Genomic DNA, 24884 nt, shown 5'->3' with positions numbered 1-24884 from the left:
CTTTCTTTCTCTTTCTTTCTTTCTTTCTTTCTTTCTTTCTTTCTTCCTTCTTTCTTTCTTTCGTTCTTTCTCTTTGTCTTTTTTTTTGCTTAAAGGCATTTTTGACTGACTCTGTAGTGTATTAACTTGACCTCATCTCTCCTTCAGTGAATAATGAGCTCTAATTATTAGAAATCTTCACTGAGCTTGCTGCAAGCCTACATGTTTGGGATTAGAACTCAATCAGTAGGCAGGGTGGAAACTCTGAATATGACCTTGACCTGCCTTATCAAATGGCTGTGAGATATCTCATATATGTCCTTCAGTAGCACACTTACTATGTATTAAACATGACATCAACTCTATGCTGAAACACTGAGCTAGCAATTGACATGTCATCACCTTTACCCTCTGATCTCTCTGTCTTGCTTTCTCTCATTTTTCCCCTAGAAGAGGAACAGCTTTACCTCCTTTGACCAGTGATAGGATGATATACCAGAACAGAAGTATTTTTCACCCAGCCACATTCTTCCTCGTTGGAATCCCTGGTCTGGAAGGGGCTCATGCCTGGATCTCCCTGCCTTTCTGCTCTGTTTACCTTGTGGCCTTACTGGGCAATGCCACACTTTTGCTGGTCATCAAGATGGAGCAGAGCCTGCAGAAGGAGCCCATGTTCTACTTTCTGGCCCTCCTTTCAACTATCGATTTGGCCCTTTCCACAACCTCTGTTCCCCGCATGCTGGGTATCTTCTGGTTTAATGCTCATGAGATTAACTTTGGGGCTTGTGTGGCCCAGATGTTTTTGATCCATACTTTTACTGGTATGGAGGCCGAGGTGTTGTTGGCCATGGCCTTTGACCGCTATGTGGCCATCTGTGCTCCACTCCACTATACGACCATCTTGACATCCCGGGTGCTGGTGGGCATCAGCATGTGCACTGTGGTTCGTCCAGTTGTGCTTACACTTCCCATGGTCTATCTCATCTACCGCTTACCCTTTTGTCAGGCTCACACAATAGCTCATTCTTACTGTGAGCACATGGGCATTGCAAAACTTTCCTGTGGAAACATCCATATCAATGCCATCTATGGGCTCTTTGTGGTCTCCTTTTTTGTCCTGAACCTGGTCCTTATTGGCATCTCCTATGTCTACATTCTGCGAACTGTCTTCCGCCTCCCATCACAGGATGCTCGGCTAAAAGCGCTCAGCACATGTGGCTCTCATGTTGGGGTCATCTGTGTTTTCTATATCCCCTCAGTGTTCTCCTTCCTCACTCACCGATTTGGACACAACATACCACGTTACATTCACATTCTTGTTGCCAACCTCTATTTGGTTATCCCACCTTCACTCAACCCCATCATTTATGGTGTAAGGACCAAACAAATTCGGGAACGAGTGCTCCATGTCTTTATCAAAAAATAAGACTCATGACAATTTCTTTTACTGAGGATTTTGATCCATCTAGAAAGATGTGTGTGTTCTTGCTTTAACAAACATCTTCTAGTCGTAATCTATTGCTGCCAGGTTGAGATAGAAGTTGATTTATTCCTGGCTGCTGACTAATGGATTTTCAGGCTTATGGAAACTTCATGGATATCAAGTTCAAAAGCTAATGGGCTAACTTGGAAGGAGCTGTGGGGCCTCTGTCTGCGTGTCTTCATGCAGAGTCCTTCACAGAATAAAGCTGCTCTTTTTCTGGGTAAAGGACATATTATACTGGGTTTTTTGCATTCTGTAATTAGAGGAATGTGGTACTGGAAATTTAACCCTGTATCCTACTTCATGTGTTGGTTGGTTTGTCCATTCATTCATGCATTCATTTTATTATTCCTTTAATTTACATTCATTTTGTGTTTGTTTTATGTCTTAGATCATTCTAATTGCTGGGGATATATCCATGAACCAAGCTAACACAAAATGTCTGACCTTCTGGAGCTTGCATTGTGTTATGTTCTTTAAAAAAAGCCAAGTTCATAGGTTCAAAAAAAATCACTGCCAAATCTGTAGCTTGAAGTCGAATGTTCTGCCAAACATGTAAGATTCAGTTTTCAGTGAAATTATAGCCAAAGCAAACATACAATTTCTTCTCTTTTTTATTTTTAGGTTTATTTATTTATTTGTGAGAGAGAGAGCAGAGGGGGGTAGGGGCAGAGGGAGAGAGAGAATCTCAAGCAGACTCCCCACTGAGCACAGAGCCTGATGCAGGACTTGATTTCAGGACCCTGGGATCATGACCTCAGCTGAAATCAAGAGTCAACGCTTAACCAAGTAAGCCAGCCAAGCACCCCTCAACAGTACCATATCCCTGACTGTCTCTCTATAGTCAGGCCCATAAAGACAAGTGTAGTCTTATAATTGAATTATGTATAGTATTTCTCCCTATGTGATGCATGATGACCTTTGCTTATCATTTTATTCACTTTTGTACTCTCAATTTACATTTGACCCTGAAATACTTCATCCCCAAATACAAGAACTCTCATCCTAGACCCATGATCTATCTCTAGTTCCTCCACTGACTTTAATGTACAATCTCTCAAACCAATCTATGAATAGTCACCTTTTTTTGATACTGCTGAAGGCCTTCAGTTGATTCAATAATAATATTTCCCAAAGACCAAGCAATGACCTTTTGCATCATCAAACTTGTTATATTGCTTTACATTAAAAAAAATTTCTCTTTTACAGACTATTTACAAAAGAAACTAAAGTAAATGTATACTGCAGACCTTTGTTCCTACAACTCATGAATTAATGACCTTCAACATTGCACTCATCTCAACTGTGATGCTTAATAAAAATATATACAGAATTAAGGTGGAAATTACTTTCAACACTGCTCCAACACAAATTTTCTCCAATTTTTCCAGAGGCAAAATGTATCATTGGTTTTTCTGACACACAGTACAGAAATTTTTAATTTTATAACCAGTCACAGTGTTTTAGTTAGGTCATTTGTTACTAATTTATATAGATTACATATTTAATATTTTGTTTTATAACATTTGATTTTACTTATGTATTCATCTCTTAATAGATATTCATATTATTATTATTTTTTAATTAGAAAGTGTCCTGCATTTCCTTGCATTTATTTCTTGGTGCATTTTAAGATAGTTCGTGCAGGTTTTATAATTTGCAGTAAAATTATTGAGTAGCAGAATTGTAATCAATAAGAATATATTTCTGACTTCATCATTGTTTTTGATCATTTCTTAAAAATTTCACATTTTTCAAAACTCTCCTTTTGTCTCTCTTGCTTCTTTAACTTTGTTTCCTAGCATTAGTCAAATATTAGTTTTCTATTTATAGTAATTTGTAACTACCCTTCTCTGAACAAAACAAAAATTTTATCCCTCTTTTGCCTTGTCATGTTCTTGTACATCAATATCTCTCATTTTGGAATTATCTGGATCTGTGTTTCCAGGCTTAAAAAATCTTAAATGGCCATTTATATTTGATCATATATATTTTTAATGATTTCTTTCTGCAGTAAATCTTCATGAATATTTTCTTGCTCTAGGATTCACAGTCTTTTTTGGAGAATATCTATTTTTCCCACTAGCCACAACCTCACTTTATCTGGTAATATTTAATTATATTTATAATTTATTTTATATTTATTTTTTTTAAAAATTTAAATTCAATTAGCCAAAAGATAGTACATCATTAGTTTCAGATGTAGTGTTCAACAATTCGTCAGTTTTATATAACACCCAGTGCTCATCACATCATGTGCACTCCTTAATGCCCATCACCCAATTACCCCAGCCCCCCACCTGCCTCCCCTTCAGCAACCCTCAATTTGTTTCCCATAGCTAAGAGGTTTGTCTCCCTCTGTGGTGACTTCCCATTCAGTTTTCCCTACCTTCCCTTATGGTCCTCTGCACTGTTTCTTATATTCCATATATGAGATCCTTTTAATAAAAAACCCCTGTGCTTTCTTCATGATTGTAATTCTCTCTCTCTCTCTCTCTCTTTCTCATCCCTTTAAGTCTTCTAACTACATGTACTTTAAAACCCTGAAGTGGTTTATTTTTAATTCTGTTTCACACAGTTTCTTACTATATTGTTAGCTCTTTTTTTTAAAAAATGTTGTTAATAATCTTTGGACATTTGGTGACTATTTACTGTGAGGTTTTCTTTGCCATTGTGATTTCTTGGTAGGCTCTTCAAAGACCCTGGCTAAGTACTGTTTGCAGGTTGGGTTTCTTAGAAAGCACATCCTGAGATGGAGATTTGCATGGAGGCAGAATAATGCCCCCTTAAAGATGTTCTTGTCCTAATCTTCAGAATTTGTGAATATGTTAAGTTTAATGGCAAAGAGGAACTAAAGTTGCACACAGGATTAAAGTTGTTCATGATAGGGAGAGTGTCCTGGACTATCCAGGTAGAGCCAATATAATCACGAGTCCTTGAAAGTGGACAATAATAGAAACAGAAGAAAGAGTCAGAGAAGGATGTGATGACCCAATTGTGTTACTATTTACACATTTATTTTTCTACAAGTTATTATTTAAATTCTAGTTATTTGACACCCAGGGTAATATCAGTTTCAGGTGTAGGTTTTAGTGATTCATCACTTCCATACATCACCCGTGTTCATCACAAGTGCTCTCCTTAATCCCCATCATTCATTTAACCCATCCCCTCACCCACCTCCCCTCTAGCAACCCTCAGTTTGTTCTCTATAGTTAATAGTCTGTTTTATGGTTCATCTCTCTTTCTTTTCCCCCCTATGTTCATCTGTTATGTTTCTTAAATTCCACATATGAGTGAAATCATATGGTATTTGTCTTTCTCTGACTGACTTATTTTGCTTAGCATTATACTCTGTAGTTCCATTCACGTCATTGCAAATGGCAAGATTTCATCCTTTTTGATGGCTGAGGAATATTCCATTGTATATATGTACCACATTTCTTTATCCATTCATCAGTCAAAGGGCATTTGGACTCTTTTCATAATTTGGCTATGGTTGATAATGCTGCTATGAACATTGGGGTGCATTTACACATTTAAAGCAAAGTAAGAGCAATATCATATGTGTAGGACTTAAGCCTTCATTCCTGGCTCTAAAAATGGAGAAGAGAGCATGAGTTAAGGAATGTGGGCAGCTTACAGAAGCTGGAAAAGGTAACAAAATATGTTCTTCCCTGGTGTCTCCAGAAAGGCACGCAGACCTGCTGAAAACTTGATTTTAGCTCAGTGAGATATGCATCAGCTTTCTAACAAACTGAACTGCAAAGTAATAAATTTTGTTGATTTAAGGTACTATATTTCTCATAATTTATCACAGTGGCATTAGAAAACTAATACAGCTTTACTCCCAAGATCAGCACCTGGAGAGGTGGATGAAGAAAGAGGGAGAAAATGATTTGTAATGAAATGGCAACAAAAGTGTCAGCCAGATGTTTATACAGGAGCATCTGGAGCTGGAGCGGCCCTTCATAGTTGCCCTATTGGGGTGAATCAGGTAAGCTTTATGTTCCTTCATCAACCAGACATTATGGGGACTCTCCGGGAGGGGGATTTGACCTTAGGTGAGGAAGGTCCATTAGGCAAGAGAAAAAGCAAAGAAGGCCACATTCTCAGTAGTTCAATGATTGAGAACTTCAGATCTGAAAGGGGGATATAGATGACACACTGTAGCATCCACTATAAAATCCAACAGGGTAGGAGTTTTGTGTGGTGAAGACACTACTGTGAAACTCTACCTAATTCTTTAGGAATTTGCCTTTTGTTCCTTTTTGCCTCTGGCTTTTCTGAAAACCTTAAGACAGAAACCTTCACATCCCTTCCCTGTCTTTGAAATCTAACTACCCCTTGTGTTCGTAGATATACGTTAGGCTGCTCACTCTTGTCCTTTAATAACTGTTTCTATTGATCTTGAAGGTATATATATATAAATCACTTAATTTTAACATCAATTTTAATATATCTAAAGCTTTCTGGGGGGAATGACAATAGCTACATAGACTGCCATCTTGACAGAAGAAACTGTCACATTATTTTTTAAAAGCTTGGGAAACCAATTTTTTTAGTATATCCTATTGACAATAGGTCTGAGTGGAGTCATTTATTTCAGTTAATATTCATTTATGATAGTTTTCATTGTTAAATTGTTGTATGGTCATTACTTAAACATTTTAAACTCCATAAATTAGAATGAGAGGCAATAATATTATCTGTATTACAATGACCCCCAAACATTTTGACATTGTTTTGCTATTTCAAAATATGTTGTTCTGTATTTTTGACTTGTTCATTGAAATTATCATATATTATTTTCTATATTTCATGTACATCTGTAAATAAAAGTGTATACATTATGTGTAGATTCCTAGCACTTTAATTTTAATGGAAGTATAGTATCTTTGAGACAATACACCCTTCTGTCCATTGAAGTACTTACTTTGTTTTTGCAATCATTCAAGACAGTATAATAAAAATTTTTGTGCATAAAGCTCATTTGATACTTGAAGTAGATAATATAATTATTCAACATTTCCAATGATCCTCATTTTTTCATTTACAGCCATTTAAAAGCTTCTGCCATTTTCCATTAGCCTGTAGCAATCCTTCAGCATTTCTTGTTGTGCAGGTTGGCTGGCAATGAAGTCTGTTAGTTTTTGTTTATTTAAAAATGTCTTTATAGGTAACTCAAGATGGAAAACAAAATTTGAATAGACATTTGTAGTTGAATTAGTAATCAAATATCTTCTATAAGGAAAATCCTAGGTCCACATATGTTCCCTGGTGAACTCTATGTGTAAAGAGGAATTAATATCTCATAACACAATACAAACTCTTCCAAATCATGTGAGTGGGAAATCCAGTATCTGAACTGAATCAGACCAACTCTAGGATTGGATATTTTCACCACTTCTCTCTATGGCCTCTGTGAATAGATAGGAAAAATTGTCAAGGGAGAAGACTGAGAAGATCAGTCATGGACAAAGGACAGTGGGACCAAAAACTCACAGATGTCAATCCCCCCATAGTTAAGCATTCAATGAACCTAGAGCACATTGTAAGGTCAGTGCAGGGAGATAGTGAGTACTCAGGTTGAAAATGGGGTCTCCTACGATGGACTCTGAAAAACAAACTGAGGGTTCTAGAGGGGAGGGGGGTGGGAGGATGGGTTAGCCTGGTGATGGGTATTAAAGAGGGCACGTTCTGCATGAAGCACTGGGTGTTATACACAAACAATGAATCATGGAACACTACATCAAAACTAATGATGTAATGTATGGTGATTAACATAACAATAAAAAATTTTTAAAAAAAGAAAATGGGGTCTCCCAGGTTATTATTTTTGAGCTTAGAATATGGATTAAGTACGTTTTTATCTAGGAAACAACAATCCATAGAATTAGGCTGCAAAATATAACTTGGAGATAGGATGTAACTATCTTTATATTATATAGAAATGATAAGATTTGTGTGTTTTTGCCTCACATTTGTAGTTTTCTCTGTATAAATTCTTATCCATGTCACTTTTTCTTAGGCTTCTGTTTCTCTAAATCATAGTCTAGGAGTTTTGCCAGCAATCTCAGAGGATTCGATCCCAGGGCACAATTTATACTAGAAAACTGAGTTAACCCATTTTTCTAATGTTATAAGCAGCTAAAGCCTTAGTATAAAACGACTCTCCTTGGACTATATATTTTTTAAAAAGCACACAGCTGTGCTGCTTGAGATTTTCTTTGCGTCTCTATTCTTGTGGAGGAATGAAGCATCAAAGATGAATTTTGTTTTGATTTAGGTATATACTACAGTCAAATGAAAGGGACATGGTCAAAGGTGGCTGAGAACTGCTGGCCTGATATGCTATAATAGGATATGATAGGATATTCATCATGTGGTCCAATTTCTGAATCTAATGGGGGAAAAACCTTGCAACATATATTTTTTTTACTGAAAACTTTAATTTTTTTCATTGTAGTTATTTTTTTTTATGTTTTAAGTTTAACCTTGAAACTTTTAAGTGGATATTGGGTATCTTTAAAAATATCTAGGGGGCGCCTGGGTGGCTCAGTCGTTAAGCGTCTGCCTTCAGCTCAGGTCATGATCCCAGGGTCCTGGGATCGAGCCCCACATCGGGCTCCCTGCTCTGAGGGAAGCCTGCTTCTCCCTCTCCCACTCCCCCTGCTTGTGTTCCCTCTCTCGCTCTGTCTCTCTCTGCCAAATAAATAAAATCTTAACAAACAAACAAACAAAAATAAAAATATCTGGAAGATCCAAGGCATTTAAAATCCATCTACAGAAAGATTATATAGTTGGTCGATAAAGTATCATTTCTGGTTCTGCTATGGGTTATAGGGAATGAATGAAATGGACTTCCGAAGCACAGTGAAAACCTGAGGTGAACAGTGCTATGTTACTGAGAGTTTATTTTCAGTGAGATACCCAAGGTAGGCATCAGGATGTTAGAAGGCTTGTTCCTGGCCAGCATCCTGCTACTGGGCAATGGCTGTTACCTGGAGTTTCAGTTCTCAAAAAAACACGAATAAGGGAGGCATTGCAAAATACAGCTCTTCTGTCTCTTCCCCCCCCACCCCCACAAACACACACATACACACACATCTAATCTTAGAATGGATATAACATTTATTTTATTTTACCTTGGTATGCTTCCCAAAGAAATATGGAGCTATATAAAAGATAAAATGAGTTTGTGCTACTGTACCCTGATCTTGAACCACTCTGTCTCAAGGTGGAGACCCAGGGAATGTCCCTTTATTTCATTATTTGAGCTTATGAGTGACTAGGTGCTTCTTAATCGTTTTGAAGGCATTGCAAAAGCCACCTTCTCTATGCTCTTTAGACAAGTACAGAAAGTAGTTCTGTACAGACTTTGTTACTCCAGACTGTTTTGTGCAGCTCAAAATGCCTTCCTCACAGGTCTGTGCCACCTGAAGCCTTGTAGGCAGTCTTTTACCCAATTTCCCAGTTAATCAGGCAGAAGGGGTGAACGCAGTACATGCTTGTTCTGTAACAGTCGTAAAATTAGCAGGTTTTCCCAGAGGAACTGATGTGGCATGGAGAGTAAATGAAGATGCTTTCAAATACTGCTAGAAACCACCATTCCCTTAACACTCTAAAATGCAGTGGGTTAAGAAATGGGTTGGTCTTGGGAAAATAGAGACATGAACAAAAATACACATAAGGTTTATCATTATCTTTCCTTCTGGGATGTTTCAAGTATAGAAGTACATGACCCAGCCTGTGTATGCTCCTCTGCAGGCATCCCAGAGTATCTGTGCTTTTGTTTGGGACAATGTGTACTTCTGATATTCTGTTTCTCTTTGACAGGGTATTTGGCTGGATCTTGGCATTTTCTCTATGTCAATAAGTGATGAATGAATCATTTGATAATTTATGCATTTCCTAATTATGGAAGTGTCTTGTACGTCTGTGCCTGTCACTTTGCTTTCTAGCTGGCCTGTCACCTTTTGGATTATATTATATCTGCATTTCCATATGTGCATCCTTGATTTTTTGCATACCTCTCTTCAGACAGGAGCTTTACAAAAGGTACAGGGCATACAAACTATTCCATATTTAATAGCAAGTTCTGTGTCTTATAGTTTTGCCATTGGCTTGTTGATAAACCTTGTAGGTTAAGAAAAAGAGGATTAAATTTTTGAGACTGGCCCATTCAGATGAGTATGGCTTGGCTTATCATTAAAAGAAAATACATTAACAAGCCCTTTCAAATAGCAACCTTTTTCATTTTCACTATATTTTGAAACACTAAGACAGTCATTTTCATGACCACCTTCAAACTTTTTCCCCCTCCTTCTAGGAATGACATCCCCTTCTTTGTCATTTGGAAGGATGTTTTATCCCAACAGGAGTGTTTTTCACCCAGCCACATTCTTCCTCGTTGGAATCCCCAGTGTGGAAGGGGCTCATGCCTGGATCTCCCTGCCTTTCTGCTCTGTTTACCTTGTGGCCTTACTGGGTAATGCCACACTTTTGCTGGTCATCAAGATGGAGCAGAGCCTGCAGAAGGAGCCCATGTTCTACTTTCTGGCCCTCCTTTCAACTATCGATTTGGCCCTTTCCACAACCTCTGTTCCCCGTGTGCTGGGTATCTTCTGGTTTAATGCTCATGAGATTAACTTTGGGGCTTGTGTGGCCCAGATGTTTTGATCCATGCCTTCACTGGTATGGAGGCCGAGGTCCTGGTGGCCATGGCCTTTGACTGCTATGTGGCCATCTGTGCTCCACTCCACTATACGACCATCTTGACATCCCGGGTGCTGGTGGGCATCAGCGTGTGTATTGTGTTTCGTCCAGTTCTGTTTACACTTCCCGTGGTCTATCTCATCTACTGCCTACCCTTTTGTCAGGCTCACATAATAGCTCATTCTTACTGTGAGCACACGGGCATTGAAAACTTTCCTGTGGAAACATCCATATCAATGCCATCTATGGGCTCTTTGTGGTCTCCTTTTTTGTCCTGAACCTGGTCCTTATTGGCATCTCCTACGTCTACATTCTGCGAACTGTCTTCTGCCTCCCATCACAGGATGCTCGGCTAAAAGGACTCAGCACATGTGGCTCTCATGTTGGGGTCATCTGTGTTTTCTATATCCCCTCAGTGTTCTCCTTCCTCACTCACCGATTTGGACACAACATACCACGTTACATTCACATTCTTGTTGCCAACCTCTATTTGGTTATCCCACCTTCACTCAACCCCATCATTTATGGTGTAAGGACCAAACAGATTTGGGAACGAGTGCTCTGAGTCTTTGCTAAAAAGTAGGCACTCTTGCCTTTGTTTACCAAGCATTTTGACCTAGCAAGGAAAATGTGGGCTCTTTTCAGAGAATTTTCTCTGTCTAAATTTAGTGTTGCCAAATTATATTCCAGAGCATTTGATCTTGGCCCATTATTGATTCTATGATTCTTCAAAATATTTCAAGTTCAAGGACTAATTCTTTGGAAGCAAGAACTGTTTGCATTATTTCACTCTGTGTGAGAGTGAACAGCCCAAGCAATGACCATTCCCATCATTACATTTGCAATGCGTTTTTTCTCCCTCCGATTTTTAAGTCCTACTTTTCCCTCCATTCAACAAAAGTAAGACAAGGAAACATACAACAAATGCCTTTGTTTTCACAACATGGAATTAAAAAAACTATTATTACTGTGGCTTATTTACCTTGATGTTATTCTTAATCAAATACATAAGACATTTAATTTGAAATGACCTATGAGTCTTACCCTACCCAGTTCCAGTTTTGTCTTATCCCCAGAGATAGGAATGACCACTATATGCTTTTCATTTCTCTTAGAGTCTAAATTGATCTTTTTCCATTCAATAATTTCTATGGGGTTTGGGATTATAATTTTTTTATTTCATGTAAATGGTAATGCACTGTATCATTTCACAGACTTACTATTAAATTTAGAGATCTGTCTATGTTGATACATATGGGATATAGTATCCTTTTAAATGTACTAGAATCTTTTGTTTGCATTTTATCTTTTCATAATTTGAATATATAATATTTAAGTTATTTTTAATTCAGAATTAATGTTGTGACATCTTTATGAATCATTTTTGTGCATATCTGAAAAATTTCTAAAGGTTCTACCCTTAGAAAAAGTAGGATCGTCAGATAGTTGATTACTGATTGAATGGGTCATGTTCTTCTTTATTTTTATGGTATTTACTGATTTCCTTGCCTCCTCTCCAAATTTCTGCTTAGCTTCTTAAAAGTCACATAGCATGAGTTTTTGATTACACTTGACATATTAACACTTCCCTATAAGCTCTTTATATTTAATACCTTATTTTCATATGGCAGATTAAATTTTTAAATGAAATCAATACTGATCATATTACCTATAACACATGATTTTATCACTTTCAGACTTAGGGCTTCTGCATAGCTTTATTATATATCAACATCCCAACATCTATGTTGTTATTGGGGTGTGTGTGTGTTAAGTTTTACTTTTAATTCCAATCTAACTGCAATTGATTTTGAGGTGAGATATAAGGAAATGAAATACCTTTCTGCTTCTATTTTTAACCTGTTTAATAACATAAATGACTTAATAACTCATCACTTCAGAACTGATTTTCATTTATTCTTTCTTCATATTAAATTTCAATTTGTAGAAGAGTCTGCTTTTCATTTATATAGTTGGTTTGTCTGTTCTTGAACCAATATCACAAGGTTTTTCATCACTACAAAATTATAATATATTTTAACTTTTAAAGTTGATTATCCTCCTATACTTTTCTCAGTCTCCCTTTGTTCTTTAAACTAATTTGTATAAAAATAAAATAACATGCTGCCATTTTGTTGTACTTAAAAATACCCTGATGGAATTTTGAGTTCATTTACTATTTGGTTCATTTACTATCAATTAATTAAATGAGGTGTCTTTAATTCCTTAATGTATTAACTGAGAATTAATTATGCTCCTCACTTGGACAAGCACAGATGATAAAATGTGCCTTGGTGTAACTTACTATGACTTCTTTGTTAGCACTTTGTTTCCCAGAATTCTCTTCGTTGTAAGTTTCCAATTTAGAGTTGGTCACATCAGAAATGCATAAGCTGTGGGAGCAAATGTGAAACAACAACCACTATTTTCTGTTCAATGTTGTTTACAGGCAGTGACAGAGAAACACAGGGATACTAGAGGATTTTCATTTCTCTCCATATCCTACAGCTCCCCACACAGCTCTCAATGGCTACTGACCTGCTTATCAACAGGGATCACAAATGCACCACCAGATATTTTACTGCAAACACAGAGGCAGTAGCCAGGAATAGCTAACCAACTTCCTTAAATTTCTATACTCACTTCCTTTATGATTCCATACCAGAAGCTGAGAGTACTTAGTCTTCTGCAAATACCAACTCATTCATGCGGGGCTAATCTGGTTAGTAAATTTGTTTTTGGATCTTTTTTCCCCCCTAGCTCCGCCCACAATTGTATCTAATTCCTATAATAAATTCTTTATTCCTTAATACTCATAGTAGTTCTGACCCTAACTGACATAAGTATAGATAGCAGAAGTGCTTCCTCCATAACAAATTCTTAAGAATGGAATTTGGAATTAGTTCCTTACCTAATTAGCCTTAGGGAAATTAGGGCCTCTGCTGCTATTGGCAAAGGGGACATTGGTGGTATGTAGAATGTGGTGACAAAACATATATTATTACCTTCTATAATCAAGTGCTTAAAGAAGGCAAGGCTTTGAGTGTCCAAGCATTTCTGCCAAATATTTTAGTAAGAATAAGAAAAGTATAAATTTGTTCTTTCTGAGTGGCTGCACCAGCTTGCATTCCCACCAACAGTGTAGGAGTGTTCCCCTTTCTCCGCATCCCCGCCAACATCTGTCGTTTCCTTACTTGTTAATTTTAGCCATTCTGACTGGTGTGAGGTGGTATCTCATTGAGGTTTTGATTTGGATTTCCCTGATGCCGAGCGATATTGAACACTTTTTCATGTGTCTGTTGGCCATTTGGATGTCTTCTTTGGAAAAATGTCTGTTCATGTCTTCTGCCCATTTCTTGATTGGATTCTTTGTTCTTTGGGTGTTGAGTTTGATAAGTTCTTTATAGATTTTGGATACCAGCCCTTTATCTGATATGTCATTTGCAAATATCTTCTCCCATTCTGTCCGTTGTCTTTTGGTTTTGTTGACTGTTTCCTTTGCTTTGCAAAAGCTTTTTATCTTGATGAAGTCCCAATAGTTCATTTTTGCCCTTGCTTCCCTTGCCTTTGGTGATGTTTCTAGGAAGAAGTTGCTTCAGCTGAGGTCAAAGAGGTTGCTGCCTGTGTTCTCCTTTAGGATTTGGATGGACTCCTGTCTCACACTGAGGTCTTTCAACCATTTGGATTCTATTTTTGTGTGTGGTGTAAGGAAATGGTCCAGTTTCATTCTTCTGCATGTGGCTGTCCAATTTTCCCAACACCATTTGTTGAAGAGACTGTCTTTTTTCCACTGGACATTCTTTCCTGCTTTGTCGAAGATGAGTTGACCATAGAGTTGAGGGTCCATTTCTGGGCTCTCTATTCTATTCCATTGATCTCTGTGCCTGTTTTTGTGCCAGTACCATACTGTCTTGATGATGACAGCTTTGTAATAGAGCTGGAAGTCCAGAATTGTGATGACACCAGCTTTGCTTTTCTTTTTCAACATTCCTCTGAATATACAGAGTCTTTTCTGGTTTCATATAAATTTTAGGATTATTTGTTCCATTTCTTTGAAAAAAGTGGATGGTATTTTGATAGGGATTGCATTAAATGTGTAGATTGCTGTAGGTAGCATTGACATCTTCACAATATTTGTTCTTCCAATCCATGAGCGTGGAACATTTTTCCTTTTCTTTGTGTCTTCCTCAATTTCTTTCATGAGTATTTTATAGTTTTCTGAGTACAGATTCTTTGCCTCTTTGGTTCGATATATTCCTAGGTATCTTATGGTATTGGGTGCAACTGTAAATGGGATTGACTCCTTTATTTCTCTTTCTTCTGTCTTGTTGTTGGTGTATAGGAATGCCACTGATTTCTGTGCATTGATTTTATATCCTGCCACTTTACTGAATTCCTGTATGAGTTCTAGCAGTTTTGGGGTGGAGTCTTTTGGGTTTTCCACATAAAGTATCATATCATCTGCAAAGAGTGAGAGTTTGACTTCTTCTTTGCTGATGTGGATGCCTTTGATTTCTTTTTGTTGTCTGATTGCTGTGGCTAGGACTTCTAATACTATGTTGAATAGCAGTGGTGATAGTGGACATCCCTGCCATGTTCCTGACCTTAGGGGGAAAGCTCTCAGTTTTTCCCCATTGAGAATGATATTTGCTGTAGGTTTTTCATAGATGGCTTTTATGATATTGAGGTATGTACTGTCTATCCCTATACTGTGAAGAGTTTTGATCAAGAGAAGATGCTGTACTTTATCAAATGCTTTTTCTGCATCTATTGAGAGGATCATATGGTTCTTGTTTTTTCTTTTATTAATGTAGTGTATCACATTGATTACTTTGTGGATGTTGAACCAACCTTGCAGCCCAGGGATAAATCCCACTTGGTCGTGGTGAAGAATCCTTTTAATATACTGTTGGATCCTATTGGCTAGTATTTTGGTGAGAATTTTTGCATCCATGTTCATCAGGGATATTGGTCTGTAATTCTCCTTTTTGATGGGGTCTTTGTCTGGTTTTGGGATCAAGGTAATGCTGGCCTCATAAAATGAGTTTGGAAGTTTTCCTTCCATTTCTATTTTTTGGAACTCTTCAGAAGAGTAGGTATTAATTCTTCTTGAAATGTTTGGTAGAATTCCCCTGGGAAGCCATTTGGCCCTGGGCTCTTGTTTGTTGGGAGATTTTTGATGACTGCTTCAATTTCCTTAGTGGTTATAGGTCTGTTCAGGTTTTCTATTTCTTCCTGGGTCAGTTTGGTAGTTGATACATCTCTAGGAATGCATCTATTTCTTCCAGATTATCTAATTTGCTGGCATAGAGTTGCTCATAATATGTTCTTATCATTGTTTGTATTTCTTTGGTGTTGGTTGTGATCTCTCCTCTTTCATTCATGATTTTATTTATTTGGGTCATTTCTCTTTTCTTTTTGATAAGTCTGGCCAGGGGTTTATCAATCTTGTTCATTCTTTCAAAGAACCAGCTCCTATATTTGTTGATCTGTTCTACTGTTCTTTTGGTTTCTATTTCATTGATTTCTGCTCTGATCTTTATCATTTCTCTTCTCCTGCTGGGTTTAGGCTTTATTTGCTGTTCTTTCTCCAGCTCCTTTAGGTGTAGGGTTAGGTTGTGTATTTGAGACCTCTCTTGTTTCTTGAGAAAGGCTTGTATTGCTATATACTTTCTTCTTAGGACCACCTTTGCTGCATCCCAAAATTTTTGAACTGTTGTGTTTTCCTTTTCATTTGTTTCCATGAATTTTTAAAATTCTTCTTTAATTTCCTGGTTGACCCATTCCTTTTTTAGTAGGATGCTCTTTAGCCTCCATGTATTTGAGTTCTTTCCGACTTTCCTCTTGTGATTGAGTTCTAGTTTCAAAGCATTGTGGTCTGAAAATAGGCAGGGAATGATCCCAGTCTTTTGGTACCGGTTGAGACCTGATTTGTGACCCAGGATGTGATCTATTCTGGAGAATGTTCCATGGGCACTAGAGAAGAATGTGTATTCTGTTGCTATGGGATGGAAAGTTCTGAATATGTCTGTGAAGTCCATTTTGTCCAGTGTGTCATTTAAAGTCTTTATTTCCTTGTTGATCTTTTGCTTAGATGATCTGTCCATTTCAGTGAGGGAGGTGTTAACATCCCCCACTATTATTGTATTGCTGTCGATGTGTTTCTTTGCTTTTGTTATTAATTGCCTTATATAATTCGCTGCTCCCATATTAGGGGCATAGATATTTACAATTGTTAGATCTTCTTGTTGGATAGACCCTTTAAGTATGATATAGTGTCCTTCTTCATCTCTTATTACTGTCTTTGGTTTAAAATCTAATTTGTCTGCTATTAGAATTGCCACCCCAGCTTTCTTTGGGTGTCCATTAGCATGGTAAATGTTTTCCACCCTCTCACTTTCAATCTGGGGGTGTCTTTGGGTCTAAAATGAGTCTCTTGCAGACAGCATATCAATGGGTCTTGTTTTTTTATCCAATCTGATAGCCTGTGTCTTTTGATTGGGGCATTTAACCTATTTACATTCAGGATAACTATTGAAAGATATGTATTTAGTGCCATTGTATTGCCTGTAAGGTGACTGTTACTTTAGATCGTTGTGTTCCTTTCTGGTCAATGTTACTTTTGGGCTCTCTTTGCTTAGAGGACCCCTTTCAAGATTTCTTGTAGGGCTGGTTTCGTTTTTGCAAATTCCTTTAGTTTTTGTTTGTCCTGGAAGCTTTTTATCTCTCCTTCTATTTTCATTGACAGCCTAGCTGGCTGCATATTTTTCTCATTTAGTGCTCTGAAGATATCATGCCAGTCGTTTCTGGCCTGCCAGGTCTCTATGGATAAGTCTGTTGCCAATCTAATGTTTCTACCATTGTAGGTTACAGATCTCTTCTCCTGAGCTGGTTTCACGATTTTCTCTTTGTCTCTGAGACTCATAAGTTTTACTATTAGATGTCGGGGTGTTGACCTACTTTATTGATTTTGAGGGGGGGTTCTCTGTGCCTCCTGGAGTGTGATGCCTGTTTCCTTCCCCAAATTAGGGAAGTTCTCTGCTATAATTTGCTCCAATATACTTTCTGCCCCCCTCTCTCTTTCTTCTTCTTCTGGGATCCCAATTATTCTAATATTGTTTTGTCTTATGGTATCGCTTATCTCTTGAATTCTGTCCTCATGATCCAGTAGTTGTTTATCTCTCTTTTTCTCAGCCTCTTGATTTTCCATCATTTGGTCTTCTATATCAGTAATTCTGTCTTCTGCCTCATTTATCCTAGCAGTTAGAGCCTCCATTTTTTATTACACCTCATTAATAGTCTTTTTGATTTTGACTTGGTTAGGTTTTAGTTCTTTTATTTCTCCAGAAAGGGTTTCTCTAATATCTTCCATGCTTTTTTCTAGTCCAGCTAGTATCTTTAAAATCATCATTCTTAACTCTAGTTCCGACATCTTACTAATGTCTGTATTGATGAGGAGAATAGATAATGAGAGAACAAAATGCTAACAGTGTAAACATGAGCCCAGAAAAATATACACCAAACAAATCAGAAGAGATATGAAACCAGGGGAAAAGAAAGGGAAAGAAAGAAAAAAGAAAAAAAAAAAAGAAAAGAAAAAGATAAAAACAAACAAACAAACATACAAACAAAACAGAATATGATCAAAGATGATCAGGCTGGTGCATAGATCAGTGCCACACACTAGATTCTGGGCATATTTTGGTCTGTTAGACAAAAGTGCCTCCCAAAATTTTAAAGAAAGAAAAACTTATATATGTACAAAAATAAGGGTAAATACGATGAAGGGGTGGAATATGACTGTAAAGATGAAAATTATAAATGATTTTATAAAAGTAATTGATAAGATAAGAAGTTGGTTGAAAAAAGAAAGAAGAGGATTTAAAAAAAAAAAAAAGGAGACAATGTGATCAGGCAGGAGACTAGAGCAAAGCCATACACTAGAGATTTAGGGTATATTTTGGTCTGTTCGAAGAAACTGTATCCTAATATTTTAAAGAGATAACAATTTATATATATATATATATATATATATATACATATATATATATATATACCAAAAATAAGGTTAACTACTATGATGCGATAGAATATGACTCTTCCAGAAAGTGGTTGCTTTTCTGTTCAGAGAGTCAATGCTATTCTTCAATCTCCTGTTGAGTTTGTATGTGTTCAGAATGGTTTGATTCCTATCTAGCTGAATTCCTGGGACCAGATAAAATTTTGGTCTGCTACTCCTCCACCATCTTGCTCCTCCTTAAATTGTACATTCTTCTTGAATTTGGTAGTTCTGCATTCTTCTTTTTTCTCCTTCTCTTTCTCCTTTTCTTCTTTGTCCTAAGCCCCCATAATAATAGCCTATTTCATACTCCCTATTCCACAAATCTACCCTAAATAAGTGAGCATTAATTATTTACAGAACTAATATCATCTGGCTGTATCTGAAAGATGACCCGCCCTCTTCAAATTTCCTCTAAGGGCCACAGTTAGTGCCCTGAAAAAACAGTAGCGTGTTCAATATTTTGATAAAGGAATGAGTTAATATAAGGAAGACAAACCATTCTAACAAGCACCTTTTAGAACCAATGCCAACAACTCTGAGATAAAGAACTCCCTCCCCGGCACCAGGAGTAATGTGGTTAGTACTGAAGGCTCTCATAGGATTATAAACTAATGCACACACAGTGACAGAGACAAGATTTCTTCTAGGATATCAGGACTAGGAGAATTTCCAACTGCAATGTAATTGGGCTAGCATCTAGGTAAAGAATGAACACCTAATTGTGGCTTTTCAGGCAAACTAGGCTAGAACTCAAGAAAGATGGCAAAAATCAGTATTCTCAGTTTCATGGTTTCCATTTCCACAAGGGCTAAGGCAAAGATCCCAAAATTTTCTCATTTTTTACCTCATTAAGATCTGCAGGATTGTTTGCTTCTGCCATTCTAACATGAATTATAGAATTTCACCAGAACATTCTGGCCAAACTGCCACCCAAAGACCTGAACTTACTTGTTCAATGCTCAATATGGTTGAATGGTAATAGCTGAATGATAGTGAGGGATGAAAGCTTTTCATTTCTCATCCAAATTTTCTTCTGCAGGTGTCAGAATCCACAGTGAGAAGACAGAATAACAACCTCTATGGCATCCATCAATACTTCGTATTTGAACCCCAGAACTGTAATCTTGATTGGGATTCCTGGACTAGAACATGGGCAGTTTTGGACTGGATTTCCTTTCTTTGCTGTGTGCCTAGTGGCTTTTTTGGGAAATATTATTTTATTAATCATCATTCCTGTAGAATGCAGCCTGCACCAGCCCATGTACATCTTCCTGGCAGTGCTGGTGGCCACTGACATAGGACTCTGTGCAGCCATTGCTCCCAAGATGTTGGCCATCTTCTGGTTCAGATCTTGCTCCATGGCCTTTGACACCTGCCTAGCTCAGCTGTTCTTCATTCATGCCTTGCAGTGCTTGGAGTCTGGTACTCTGTTGGCCATGGCTTTTGACCGCTACATTGCCATCTGTGATCCACTGAGGCACACATCCATCCTCACACCTTCCACCTTGGGTCATGTGATAGTAATAGTGGCAATCCGAGCTATAGTGCTGGTTGGTCTGTTACCCATACTAGTCAAAAGATTGTATGTTTTTCATTTCATTGTAATTGCCCACTCTTACTGTGAGCACATGGCTGTGGTCAAGCTAGCTGCAGAAGATGTCCGAGTCAATAAAACATGTGGTTTTTTTGTCAGTTTTACCATACTGGGATTTGACATGATTTTTATCCTCATTTCCTACATCCTTATTTTCCAGGCTGTTTGTTGTCTCCACCAAAAGGAGGCATGGCTCAAAGCATTTAATACATGCACAGCTCATATTTTTGTTTTTCTTGAGTTTTATATTCTTGCCTTCTTCTCCTTCTTCAGCCACTGTTTTGGACATGTTGCTCCCCCTACCCACATTCTTCTTTCTACCATCTACCTCCTTGTGCCACCTGCACTCAACCCTATTGTCTATGATGTAAAAAATAAGGTAATCCGTAAGCATGTGGCACAGATTTTTCTTCTGAGTCATATATCCCACCAGTGAGCTATCAAATGTTTGTGGTCATGTAGAGAATATTTTCATTTCTTAGAGATGGAGAGAGTTTGGACTCCATGTGTTCATTGCTGGGGATTCACATGCTCTATCTTAAACTTTTATTTTCACAGGTTGACATAAAAGGTATCCAGATTAACAACGATACTTGTTGTCTATCTGTAATGCACTTGACTTCTAATCTAATCTTTATCATTTCCTTCCTTTTAGTTTCCTTGTGTTTAATTTGCAGTTCTTTTTATGTCTTCATAAGGAAGCTCTGATTATTGGTTTTCAAACTTTCCCTTTTGGAATATATGCATTTTCAAGTATGGACTGATTTTGACCATTGCTTTTTTGCATACTACACATTTTGATAATCTGTGTTTTCATTTATTCAATGAAAAATAATATTCATTGCGTTTCTGTGTTACCCATGAAATACTGAGATAAAGTCATACCCGTATGGTCCATTGATTTTTGAAGCTATCTAAGCAATGTAATGGGAATTAGAAATTCTTCCTGAAATTGAGAGCTAAATAATTGTATGAGAAAATGAACTTTGACTTTGACGACTACCTCATATTCCATAGCAAAATTAACTTAAGATGAATCATAGACCGAAGCATTAAAGGAAAAACTATAAAGCTCAAGTCTGTAAACCACACCTCATTAGAGAAGGAACAACCTTGGATCACTGAAAAGTGGCTATGATACTGCTCCAGTAGAACTTGCCAGAAACCCACCTTCTAGGATGCCAGAAAAAGCTGTTCATGGGTTTTTGAAGAAACTTCTGGCCACTGGGTGCTGCCTGCTTTATTTACTGCAGCATTTGGGCTCTGGGAAAGTTGCAAGAGCTGCAGGAGCCCACTGTAGACTAAAGATGACATACAAACTGCATTGAGTCTGTGGACTGACCACAGAGGAACCAGGAAGCAAAACCCTCTCCTCTTGCAGTGCCTTACCAGTGCCCTCCACTGACAAAGTTCAGTGTTGCACCAGCTCAGAAAGAAAGAGTGCTCAGAGGGTGAAGGTACATTTTCACCAAGAAGGCAAAAAGTGAACTTGGAGCTGAGAGGCAATCAATTGTTAACCAGCACAACCTGCATGACAAATAATAAAGTTGTTGGTACATGTACTGGGAACACAATATGCAAGCAGGGCCAGTCTGGCATTTCTCTTCAGTGAGTGTTAGTGCTTGCTGCAGTCCTTAACTATAGAGCTGACAAATATTCTCTTTGACATCTGCTAAAGAAAAAAACAATACCGTAGGACAGGATAAGCAAACAGAAGTTCATAATATTCTGATACTGTTGCCAGCAGTAGGTAAGAAAGCACAGACCAAGTGACAATATTCAGCTCTCCTGAAATCAGAGCTGAAGGTATTTTAAGAGCTAGGGTGCAAGGAGCTATAGGCCAGCTACGTTTCCTAATTGGCTACCCACTATGAAAATGAACATGTGGGCTGATGTGAGTGACGCTTCTATTTTGCTCATGACTGGATATTTATTTTTTTTTAATGAAGTTTGCATATAGAACTTTTAAAAATTCTTTTTCTTTTTTTTTTTTTTTTAAAGACTTTATTTATTTGACACAGAGAGAGAGAGTGCAAGCAGGGGGAGCAGCAGAGGGAGAGGGAGAAGCAGGCTCCCAGCTGAGCAGGGAGCCCCATGTGGAGCTCAATCCCAGGACCCTGAGACCATGACCTGAGCTGAAAGCAGACACTTAACCAACTGAGCTACCCAGGTGCTTCTAAAAATCTTTTTCTGCACATATTGATATGAATATTTTTTCAGGTTAAATCTTTCAGTGTGTTGGGTTCCTATTAAAATATCCAGAACAAGTCCTTCTTGCCACCTCATTTACTAACTACCTGCTACAAGCCATTCATTTTCTCTGGACATTTGCAGTCACAATGTAGTAGATTGTATTATCAGTTCCTAATATTTACTAAACTTCCCTAATGATGTCATCCCTATCAGTCCTCTCCCTATGTGAGCATTATTGTTCCATATTAATCACATCGGTATCCATCATGTGACTTCCATTTTTCAAGGAGATGTAAATGGAGAGACTTATGTCACTTGTGAACTAATGATTTAAAATTCATCATTTACTTTCATAGTGTCTCTTTCTCCTAGTGTCTCTTTCTCCAGTGACACAACAACAGAAGTGGTTCACAAAGTGGGTCCACCTTCAGCCTAAGCCCCAGATCAAAGCAGCAAAATGGACATATAAGTGAGAAATATACCTTTTTGGTTATGAGATCTTTAAATTTAGGGAATTTATGTTACTAGAGCATTATTTAGTCTGTGTTGATTGATACAGATTATAAATGTCTCAACATTTTCCATAAATACAGTTCAGAACATTAAGACCCCTCTACTAGAAAACCAACCTAGATTACTAGATTTCGTCTCCCTCCCTCCTCTTTTTTTTTTTTTTTTTTTTTTGAGAGCCTAGGTCTTACAATTGCTACAGGGCATATATTCTCTGTACCACTCTTATCTCTCAGAAATTATCTTTTATAAGTGAACCCCTCTTGCTTATTCCTTTCCAGCTACCCAAGCCTCCTTACAGCTACTCAAACATGCATAGCATGTCAACCTCAATGTCTTTGCATTTTCTCTTTTCCTTGACTGCAACACCACCCCCAATATCCATGAGGCCCATAGTTATCCTCACTGGAACACACTATTGCAACTCACCTGCTCTCTAATCCCTGTGTATATTCTTAAATACACATGTGTATACACACACATACACATTCAGAAAGAGAGATTGAGAAGAATTGTTCCTACGGTTTTAACCCTCATCACTAGGGAAACCTAACATACATTTTTAAAATTAATCCAAGAATGAAGGAATGGTGAGAGAAATAAAAAGTAACTTTTTATATGAGACTTGAACATGCTTGCTTGTTTAAGGAAGGAACAAATAGAGAAGCAATATTGGAAGATATGGAAGACAAGGCAGTTGATGGGGAACTGACCATGAAGTAATTCATAAAGAGAAAATGAAAAAAATTAGAGAAGAAAAAGATATCATGGGGACAAAAATAAAGATTATATTTGCAAAAGAGAATTTAAAAGATGAGTAGAAAGGAAAACAAATGCAATACACTTTAAAGCCAAATATGTGGAAAAACTGATTGACTACAGGTCTGGTATGGGAAAAAAAATGAAAAACTAAGGAAGCAAAAGATAAGGAAATATTTTATTCATCCCTTTTACTTATAATGAATATTAAGCATGTAGTATTAATATTTTTTTTTCTGAGACATACTGTCATAGATTGCTTACACAATCCCAGAAGTCTGATCATAGACCCAATAACTGAGACATCACCTGGTTGGTTGGAGTTAGGGAGTTGGCTCATTCCTAGTCGAACACCTTCTAAATTATTATTATTTTTTTTACATTTTTCCAGCTTTGTTGAGGTATAATTTGCAAATAAAATTGTAAGTACAATATGATGTACAACATGATGATTTGATATATGTATACACTGTAAGAGGATTTTGCCCATCAAATTAATGCATACCTGTCATCTCATGTATTTATGTTGTTGTTGTTGAGAACATTGAAATTCTATTTTCTGCAAATTTCATTTACACAATTCAGTGTTACATCAGCTTAAGTGTAATAAACACCACGTTATCAAACATGCAGGCTGCATGGAAGGAAGACAATTCTTATCTTGACAAGGGAGGACACTTCACGTAGGAATTTTATTTTCTGCTTTTAAGAAAAAGAGGGAAGATCTCTCCCTGACATAGCAACAGCACACTCCACTTGCAGCCAATGAGAAACCGTTACAACCTTGCACTCTTGTTCTTCTCCATGAACTTTTGTTCAAAACAACCCTCTTCAATTTTCTCCTAAAAATTTGTAACAGCTGACCTTCCCTTTGCCTCTTCCAACTTGTCAATGGTTTGCTATCGTTTGCTTGTCCTGACTTGCAATTCTTCTGCTATTCCTGAATAAACTCATTTTGCTAGTAAAATAAGTGGCTATTTTATGTCTAAGGTTGACAGAGTAAAGAAGAGGAAACTAATTTTTCCAACATAATTTTTCATGGTATGAATTTCAGCTGTAGTAACATTGTATTTATAAAGATAAGCATCTTCTGTTCCCTTAAGCCACAAGTCTGGCCACAGGCCAGAAAGTGAACTAAATTGCTCTCTTCCCTCTTCAGTCTACAAATTTTCCATTTCTTAGATTTTTAAAAATATTTTATTTATTTATTTGAGAGAGAGAGTATGAGAGGGGCAGGGAGGAGGGGCAGGGAGGAGGGGCAGGGGGACAAGCAGACTCTCCACTGAGTGCAGAGCCCCACATGGGGCTGGATCCCAGGACTCTGAGATCATGACCTCTGCCGAAGGCAGACACCTAACCACTGAGCCACCCAGGCGCCCCCCATTTCTTAGATGTTTTTTCTCTTGCATTCCTAATGATCTCAGATTTACCATGATCTGAACATGACTCATATTTTGAGATTTCCTGGTTCTCATTCCCTGAAAATAACTTCTTATGCAGTAACAGTGCTTTCTGGCTTTGTGCCTCAGGCAAGGGATACATTTCTGCTCCAAAACAGAGCTGAGTTTCAGACATGTAAAGAATTC

General features: G+C 37.5%; 3 protein-coding genes across 3 annotated transcripts; all 3 read left to right on the top strand.

Annotated features, from left to right (window-relative positions):
* Positions 1-466: 466 nt before the first annotated feature.
* LOC110576481 (olfactory receptor 52J3) lies at positions 467-1405 on the top strand. The gene has a single exon (XM_021685671.1). It carries the CDS (start codon positions 467-469, stop codon positions 1403-1405), a length of 939 nt encoding a protein of 312 aa, XP_021541346.1.
* Positions 1406-9826: 8421 nt separating this feature from the next.
* LOC110576482 (olfactory receptor 52J3-like) lies at positions 9827-10745 on the top strand. The gene is given in 3 exon segments (XM_021685672.1): positions 9827-10139; positions 10142-10384; positions 10387-10745. Coding segments are annotated over 3 exon segments (915 nt in total).
* An 8576-nt stretch (positions 10746-19321) lies between these two features.
* LOC110576483 (olfactory receptor 52A5-like) lies at positions 19322-20272 on the top strand. Its single transcript, XM_021685674.1, has one exon. The coding sequence runs from the start codon at positions 19322-19324 to the stop codon at positions 20270-20272; it is 951 nt and encodes a 316-aa protein (XP_021541349.1).
* The last annotated feature ends 4612 nt before the right edge of the window (positions 20273-24884 follow it).

The sequence above is a fragment of the Neomonachus schauinslandi genome, chromosome 11 (assembly GCF_002201575.2).
Source record: "Neomonachus schauinslandi chromosome 11, ASM220157v2, whole genome shotgun sequence".
Taxonomy (NCBI): domain Eukaryota; kingdom Metazoa; phylum Chordata; class Mammalia; order Carnivora; family Phocidae; genus Neomonachus; species Neomonachus schauinslandi.
The sequence above is the reverse complement of the archived record's forward strand: the minus strand, read 5'-3'. Positions and strand labels throughout refer to the sequence as shown.